This window comes from Bidens hawaiensis, unplaced genomic scaffold (assembly GCF_021521415.1).
Source record: "Bidens hawaiensis isolate Kalapana, Puna unplaced genomic scaffold, B.hawaiensis_p1.1 tig00022683_1, whole genome shotgun sequence".
Lineage (NCBI taxonomy): Eukaryota > Viridiplantae > Streptophyta > Magnoliopsida > Asterales > Asteraceae > Bidens > Bidens hawaiensis.
In genome coordinates this window covers 116,020-125,280 of record NW_027493542.1, presented here as the reverse complement: position 1 = coordinate 125,280, position 9,261 = coordinate 116,020, and the positions used below count along the sequence as shown (strand labels likewise).

Here is a 9,261-nt window from a genome sequence, read left to right as displayed (position 1 = left end):
TAGCCACCTCTCATAATTGGTGACTACGTCAACTTGACATCAATAATGCCTTTTTACAAGGCACGCTAAGTGAGTCCGTCTATATGTCTCAACCTCCCGGTTTCATCGACGCATCATTCCCAACTCATGTTTGTAAACTTAATAAAGCTATTTATGGTTTTCGCCAAGCATCACGTGCTTGGTATGAGGAACTTAAATTTTTTCTCCTAGTCGGCCCATTTCAAACCTACCATTTCTGACCCCTCCCTTTTTGTTAATCGTTCCACCACCACCCATATCTACATTCTTGTGTACGTTGATGATATCATCATCACCGGACCCAACTCCTCTCTAATTACTTCTTTCATATCCTCTCTTGCAAAACAATTTTCCTTAAAAGATCTAGGAAATCTCTCTTATTTCCTTGGAGTTGAAGTTCTTCCTCATTCCAACGGTTTATTTCTTTCTCAAAGCAAATACATTCTTGACATTCTTACCAAGGCCAACATGGGTGAATGTAAACCCGCTTCCACACCTATGACAAGTTTGGTTCATCTCACCACAACCGATGGAACTCCTTTACCAACCCGTACAGAATACCGATCATTTGTAGGGGCATTGCAGTATTTTTCCTTACTCGACCGGATGTTTCCTTTGCTTTAAATAAGCTTTCCCAGTTTATGCATCGCCCAACTGATATAGATATACATTGGGTTGCTCTCAAACGCTTATTACGGTATTTAAACGGTACAATTCATCATGGTTTACTTATCCGACGAAACTCACCATTACAGCTTCATGCTTTCACCGATGTTAACTGGGTCGGGGATAAGAATACATATCGAAGCACTACTGGTTACAGTGTTTATCTTGGCTCTAACACCATTGCTTGGAGCTCTAAAAGACAACCTACCTTAGCTCGATCATCAACGAGGTTGAGTTTAGAGTTGTTGCCTCAACCATCACATAAGTCTAGTGGATAATATCATTGTTGTCTGAATTAGGCTTCAAATCCTCGATAACACCAGCCATATATTGTGATGACTTAAGTGCCACTCATTACTCGGCCAACCTAGGGTATGTTTGGCAAAGAGCTTTTATGAGCTTTTAAGAGCTTTAAGCTACAAGCTTTTAAGAAAAAACTCATATATATTGAAAAGTCTTGTTTGGTTAGAGTAGCTTGAATCTTTTAGGTTAGGAGAAAAAGCTTGAAGCTAAAAGCTCCAAGTACTAGCGTTTAGAAGAAGCTCTAAGCTTTTAGTTATTTAAATTTTATAATTTTGGTACTTGAACTTTCATAATCTTTTGTTAATTCATATAATAATTACATATTTAACCCATATTCAAAACAAACTACCCCCATGACTTTTTAAAACACCATAACTTTTTTGCACTTTAATATTTTTTTTTAAAAAAATTGCATAATAAAAACGAGAATTTTATTCTCTTTAATTTGAGTATCATATTGTTATACTTCTTTAACTTTAAAAAATTAACATATTATGTGAATATTGGTTAGGATCAACAACACGTCGAGTTAAGCAAGCCCGGGTCATGTGTATGACCAAATTAGGGTCGGAATGAGTCAATGCAAAAGGGGCTAATTTAGTTCGGTTCATGTTGGTACGATTTCGAGTCGAAAGGGTCAAGTCAGAATAGGTTTCGGATTAAAACAGTGCATTGCACGAGCACTCAGCTAGTTTTATTAGAAGCTCCAGCTACTCTACCAAACACCAAAATATTTCTAAAAAGCTACAGCTAACAGCTACCAGCTACAGCTTCCAGCTACCAGCTTCCAGCTACAGCTACCAGCTAGTTTTGCCAAACATACCCCTAGTTTTCCATACAAGGATGAAACATCTTGCTCTTGATTGAGAAAATGTACAAGACAGGTCAATAAGGGTTACTCACATCAAAGGGGATAGGGATGATCAATTAGCAGATGCTCTAACCAAGCCACTACATACATCCCACTACCAAAATCTTCTCTCCAAGATTGGTCTCCTCTCACGATCGTCCATCTTGCGAAGGAATATTAAAATTAATACCATTAATGGTTTCCCTCCAAAGACATGATTCAATTGTAAATTCTTGTAACTGAGTTTTTATAGTCTTTATTATTGCTAATTTGTAGCGATATTTGTCTTCCTGTTAGTTTGCTGCTATCTATGTATATATAGGATGTCATTGTAATGAAATGAATCAAGTTGATTTCTATTCTCTAATATTAATTACACATATGGTCATTGTAATTCCACACTTTGAGAAATTACATCCATGGTTCAGAATAGTTTGAAAGTGTAGCACCATGGTCACTGAAATAGATATAGTGTAAAAGCACTAAAATACTCTTTTATTATTAAAAAAATAAAATAAAAAACTTAAAACCATTTAAGTTTTAACACCCCTAGTTCTGAGCAATGTTTTGCCCATAACATTTCTGATACTCTTAGCTACAAACAAACATATAAACTCTTATATATTAAAGCAAGTATTATTACCATGATTAAGTTACATAGGTGACTTAACAGCTTGTGACACAAATTATACAGCAATTATGATGCGTGTAGTTCAAACATAACATTAGTTGTTGCGATTAAGAACCGCCACCAGCCTTCGAAGCTTCTGTACTACTTGTTGTCATAAACGACTCCCCACATCCACACTGTCCTTTTGAGTTTGGATTAATAAATATAAATTCAGATCTGCACCAAACACGACATTATTCAAATCTTTCAAAACTGTTCTTTAAAACATATACAAAATAATAAATAAATATTATAACAATAAGCTTGTTGATTACCTGAGCTTATCATCTACAAAATCCATCTTGGTACCAATAACATGCATAAGAGCTTTTGGGTCTATAAGTATCTTCACGCCCTTGTCCTCAATTAGCTCATCAAATTTCCCTTTTTCATCTGCACATTTAAAAAAACTCATGAACTGCATACAGCTACAATCTTGGTTAAAAATAAAACAGAAATAATAAATCGATCTAATAGAGACAAACACATTTCATTCTATAAATCCACACCGACAAACATCTTATTAAACAAAAGACAAACATTATTTAAAATAAATAGAAAAACAAGCTACAACGGTTCGTTGTCTTCCTCTAAGGTTAGCTTGCGCGGCTTCTAAATGATTCTCCTTCCTTTTTCGCCAGGCAAGTCTTCTCGGTATTGTTTTTCAAAGTCATATTGGCGTCGGGCTTTGAGGAACATGTTGCAATACTTGCAACGTGAGTATTGGGTGTTGTCTGACATTAAACACAAGTCGTGGTGTTTAAAAATCGTCGGGACTCGGTTGACTTCGATTATTAGAACAATATCGTCGTGGTTGCCCATCGGGATCTCGTAGCTTGAAAGTTGAAACTTGGAGAATTGAAGTTGATGTAAGCAAACCTTATACTAGATGTCTAGATGACTATTTATACTATTTATGGGTGTAAATTGGTCTAAAACCAATTTTGAGCGTTCAACCTTTGAAATCTATCACATACAGCTGCAAATCAGTTTATAATACTAATGCAGCCTGCATGTGTTCTCTGTCTTTTTTAACTCAAAAACTGGTTTGGAACCGATTCAAGGCAAGCCGGTTACAAACCTACGGTCCTACCCTAACTGGTTTCTTCGAGTCCGGGTTTTCAAAGCTTCTAAAGGGTTTGATCGAAAATCAGTTTTGACTGCTTTGACGTCCCGAACTGGTTTATACTAAGTAACCGGTTTGTGCACCTCTAGATACATGTGTCATGCTCCAAACCGTTTATCTAAACTAATTAGGTTCAACTGAACCGATTTCAAGTCAAAGCAGCCAAAATGGATTTATAAATTCAAAAAATGTAGAGAGCACATGCAGGTTGCATCAATAATAAAAATTGATTTGCAGTTGTGCCATTATTAATGTCAGGAACCGATTTCCAGCTGTAATGTGACCAATATCAAAATTTGAACGTTCAAATTCGGTTTTTAACCAATTTACCCCATAAATCTAGTATAAATAGATCATCCATAATAAGGTTTGCTTACATCAACGTCAATTCTCCAAGTTTCAACGGTCAAGCTACGAATTCCCGATTGGCCAACCACGACGATATTGCCATGATAATCGAAACCATACAACTTGTGTTTAATGTTGGACAACACCCAATACGTGCGTTGCAAGTATTGCAACACGTTCCTCAAAGGTTGCACAAATATGACTTTGAAAAGCCATACCGAGAAGACTTGCTAGGCGAAAAAGGTTAGAAAAAGAATCCTTCGGATCAGAACCCGCACAAACTAACCTAAGAGGAAGACGAAAACGACAAACCGTTGTATCTTGTTTTTTTCTTGTTTTTAAATAATGGTTGTTGCTTGTTTAATAAGATGTTTCACGGTGTGAACTTATGGAATAATATGTGTTGTTTGGTTTTTAAATAAATTGCAAATGATAACACAATAACAAGTTAAACATCAAATACGTTTTTTATTATATTAAAATGTTCTGAAATTACATAGGAAAAAAGACATTGCATAAGGTAATACGCAATTATGCATTAAATCGGTTTCTAACGGATCAAGCATTAAATAGACTGCAACAGATATATGTATTCTAATCGGTTTAAACCGGTTTTTTTATAATCGGTTTAAAACTGGTTTCTGCAGAATCAGTTACCGGTTCGGTTAACTGGTTTTTATGTCCACCTTAAAGGTTGGTGCAGAAAATGTTGGAACTTAATCTCCTGATCAATCATACGAGTTGGGCTGCTCAGGTAAATATTATGTTTTATTTTGTTAGGTCAAGACTATTTAGTTTATTTGTAAATGGGCTGAACTTATATTAAAAAGAATATGTTTGTGTTTTAATATGTAACGGGCCTGAAGCCCAGTCAGTATGTATTCTAGGTTTACGACATATTGTTGAACGATGTCAAGTTGTTAAGATGAATGATTAAGAAACAGTTATAAACAAAAACCATTCATCAACAAGTATATATATGTGATCGATGTAAAACATTGAAGGCAGTTCGTACTTCTGATCAACATATCAATTTACATTAGTTGTGTTTATTATTCCATTCACTATTATCTATTGTGTTGTATTATTGTTGTTTTGTTAAACGATTATCATGAAGCCCTCGAAACAGAATTTCTACAGAAAATGGAAGCTCGTGACTGCTCGAAAGGGTTCAAGACAGATTGTGAACAATTGAGCCCATATATCATATTTCTAAGGATATTACTTGATAAGAATAGTCTCACTTCTAATTTACTTTAAGGGCTGTTGCATCTTTGTTTTTGCCTGTTGTTTCCTCGATTATCCTACTACTTGTTACTTGTCTGCCCCGAGATACAATGGAGCAGCATGTGTGATTTGTCACTCACTTTTTGCACAAACGAGATGATAGCCTATGCAAACTTACGAGACCACAAAATTGTTTTTCTATGTGCCCTAATTACCAAATCCATGACCTTGAACCCATTTTCGGTCCGACTCGATCGATTAACCAACCCATTTTTACTACTTTAATTACACAAAAACATCCTAATTATTATTTATACATCAACGATTGAAGCCCTAACCTGCGTAATTGAGGGTATATGAGAGACCATTACAGCCACGGGCTTTGACGCCGAGTTTAAGGAAAGGCCGTTGACGCTGCTGTAGGAGGTGGCGTATCCTGCCGGCGGCAGCCTCCGTTAAGGTTAGAGCCTGCCGTCTCGCGGCGGACGCCACCCTCTCCGCCGCTGTTGCTGCCAATCTTGATGATGCCATCTCAATTGATGTTGGAGAAACATCTTGGAATTAGTTTACGCTGAATAGTTTTTTATTTTGTTTTTAGATACCGGTTCGAGCTCCAAGTTAAACAAGCCTAAGAGCTTGGCTCGGTTATAAAAATGATTTGGTCGTTTCGAATCAAGTTTTATTAGATATCTCTTTTATTAAGCGAGCTACAAGCCACGAGCTTACTAAACAACTCTGATATAAATAAAAAAAAAAATTTGCATAATACCAAAAAAAAGAAAAAAAAGATAAATCATAATATCACTAATCTTTTAAGAGTATAGCACATACATGATTTCTAAAATCAATATAAAGAGTGTGGAGTGAGAATACGAAGCGATGTTTGGGATTACTTACTTTCATCAACTAAACCAAGTCGTATAACATGGTATTTTGAACACCTCTAGTGTATGTATATATGATAATATGATATGAGTGGGTTAACAAGCAAGTTTTTTTGTCTCATGGAGCAATGTTTTGGGTTGGTGATCCATGGAAAAAGAAATGGGCTTATACATCCGTAAACAACCATCTCGGTTATGGATCTATGTTATGATTTTGGGCTAAAACCAGCTCATGAACACTTCTAATACTCATGGAATTTTAAAAAGTAATATCATACTCATACGTGCCCCATACTTAAATACATGTTCCATTTTCGTCCTAAAGTTTCCCGTTTACTTGTTTGGTTAAGATACTTTTGTCATCCAAAGACTTAATTCGTTTACTTATAATTTGCTTTCTAACAAATACTTAATGTCTTAGGATACATTGTACACGATTGTTTATGTCCACCTATAAGCCGAGTTATGTCTGAGTTAGTATAAAAAGAGTCGGACTGTTGTTACATGTTTATTGTATTTTTCTTAAAAGCAAATAGATCAATCTCAAACATTCTCTTCTGAATATTTTATTATCAATCAAACACCCTAATTTAGAAAAACATGGTTAAGATAGCAAGGCGTGATGCAAATAAAACAAACGGATAAACTAGCCACCAATTATTAATATAAAGAAGCCATCAAAGATCATCATTTATCCTTCTTAGTAACATCTACAATCCTACACTATATTTTGATTTTACTTACTTCGTGATACTTTTTTTATAAATATTTTAAGCACTTTATATTACACTAGTCTGAAGCCCGTGTATTACACGGATAGTTGTTGAAAAAGAGTTAAGTGCTATTTTCATACCCGTGGTTTGTTCAATTACGCCACTTTAGTACCATTTTTGAATTTATTGCAAATGACTACCTCTGTTTTCTAAAGCTTGCAATTTTAGTACATTTCTCTAACTCCGTTTATTTTTGTCCGTTAAAACAAGGGTACTTTGGTAATTTTGTTATTTTCTCTATTTTTCTTTTCTTTTAAACACCTTTCTCCCTTTGTATTCATAAATCCCCAAATCTCTAGATCTTAACAATCCAAACCCTAAATCCCCAATCAAGCCATTTCTCCTACTTTGATCCTCGCCGGAAAAACGCCCCCAACCACAGCCGCACATGCACCTTCTGTTCGCCGGAAAATTGCACATTCAGTTCGCCGGGAAAACATGCACACAGTCTGTTCGCCGGAAAAACGCACAAAACTACCGCCGCACCCAATTCTTGCTCGCACCACCAACCACTTGCATCCACCATCTTCACCCGCCCCATCATCCCTGTCGCCGTTGCACCATCACCGTCATCTCCATCATCGGAAAAAGCAAATTACCAAAATTCACTCAAAAACCCAACAACAACAACAATAATAATAATCGAGCTTACTAATTCGGTTAGGTTCTTGACTAGCACATCGAGCTTACCGAATTGAGAGATGTTTATTCAGTAAGAAACGTTGAAGGTTAAGAGTGTATAAATGAAGAATAACTTACCTTTGATATCCATGGATGATGGAGTGAGTTAGATTCACTTGCTGGAAACCATTGATGTTGTTTACTGTGATTGAATATGGATTATTATTTGGGTATTGAGTGAATTAAAAAATTAGGGCATAAATCAGATTCTACAGGAATGATGGAAAGAGGAGAGAGGTTGATTTGTAGATGTAAAGGGGAAGGTGTTAAAAAGAAAAGAAAAATATAAAGAAAATAACAAAATTACTAAAGTACCCTTGATTTAACAGACAAAAATAAACGGAGTTAGAAAAAAGTACTATAATTGCAAGTTTTAGAAAATTGAGGTAGTCATTTGCAATAAATTCAAAAAAGGTACTAAAGTGGCGTAATTGAACAAACCACGAGTATGAAAATAGTACTTACCTCTGTCGAAAAATTTAAACTTTGACCATTAAGTGAAATATAGTCAACAAATTAATCATATATTTTTTAATACAATTACAGTTAAATTAAAGTTACAAAAAATACATAACTAAGATTACACAAATATTTTACAAATATGTAAAAACTTCCTTTTACACTACATTTGTGATTGTATTAGCAGGTATACATTATTTATCAAAAATCAAAATTTTTAGTTCATGTCTTCTTGTAACTTTTAATAAAGTAACATATAGATTTGCTTATAACTCTTGATATAGCTATATATAGTTGTCTGTGTGACAAAAAAGTTCTCCAGACACATACAAACTATAAATAAATGATAATATATATCCTTGATACTAATAAAAAAATATTCAGACACATAAAATATCATAGCTTTTAATCAATTAATATGATGTCATTTGAGAACATCTACTCGATCATGTTTATCAAAAAAAAACATAATTATTCCAAAAACCATATACCTGAACTTTGATAATATAATTATCCTTAAAATCTTTACAAGTTGAAATTGCACTACTACACAAATGGGCAAAAGCGACCGAAAGTTTCGACCAACCATACTAGTCGCAAATTTAGCAACCGTATTTGTGACCGAAACAATCTGGTCGCAAAATTCGCGACCAAAACCATATCGGTTGCAAAATTAGCGACCAAAATAAATTCGGTAGCAAATTTAGTGACCGAATTTTTTGGTCGTTAATCAGTCGCAGATGTAGCGACCAAAATGGTTTCGGTTGCAAATACGGTCACTAATTTTAAAAATTTTAAAAAATAGTTAAATACAAATTAATTTGGTCGACAAAACGGTTGCAGATTTTCCAACCAAAATTATTGGTCGCAAAACTAGCGACCAAGGGAAAATCAGTCGCAAAGTTAGCCACTGAAACAAAATCGGTCGCAAAATTGTACAACCAAATTCTTCGGTCGTTAAATGGTCGCAAATGTAGCGACTGAATTTGTTTTTGTTGCAAATATGGTCGCTAATTTTAGAAAAATAAAAAAATATAATAAAAGTAAATTAAATTGGTTGCAAAATCAGTCGCATTTTTACCAACCGAAATAGTTCGGTCGTAAACTTAGTGGCCAATTTTTCAAAAATAAAATGAAAGTTATATCGGTCGTAATTGGTCGCTAATATAGCTACTGAAATTGTTTCTCGGAAATACAATGACTAATTTAAAAAAACTAATTTCAGCCTAAGCTCAACCCGAGCTCATGTGATACCT

General features: G+C 34.8%; 1 protein-coding gene across 1 annotated transcript; it reads right to left on the bottom strand.

Moving 5' to 3' along the window:
- Positions 1-2,360: 2,360 nt before the first annotated feature.
- LOC143566054 (iron-sulfur assembly protein IscA-like 1, mitochondrial) lies at positions 2,361-5,769 on the bottom strand. Its single transcript, XM_077052842.1, has 3 exons — positions 5,547-5,769; positions 2,783-2,900; positions 2,361-2,684 (listed from the first exon to the last, which is right to left on the bottom strand). Exons 1-3 carry the CDS (start codon positions 5,737-5,739, stop codon positions 2,576-2,578), a joined length of 420 nt encoding a protein of 139 aa, XP_076908957.1. The 5' UTR covers positions 5,740-5,769; the 3' UTR covers positions 2,361-2,575.
- Between the last annotated feature and the right edge of the window lie 3,492 nt (positions 5,770-9,261).

Coding starts and splice junctions, on each gene's coding strand:
- LOC143566054 (XM_077052842.1), bottom strand. CDS start 5,739: ATGGCATCATCAAGATTGGCAGCAACAGCGGCGGAGAGGGTGGCGTCC. Junction 2,901..5,546: donor ATATACCCTCAATTACGCAG/GTTAGGGCTTCA, acceptor TTAAATGTGCAG/ATGAAAAAGGGAAATTTGAT. Junction 2,685..2,782: donor TTTGTAGATGATAAGCTCAG/GTAATCAACAAG, acceptor TGTTTGGTGCAG/ATCTGAATTTATATTTATTA.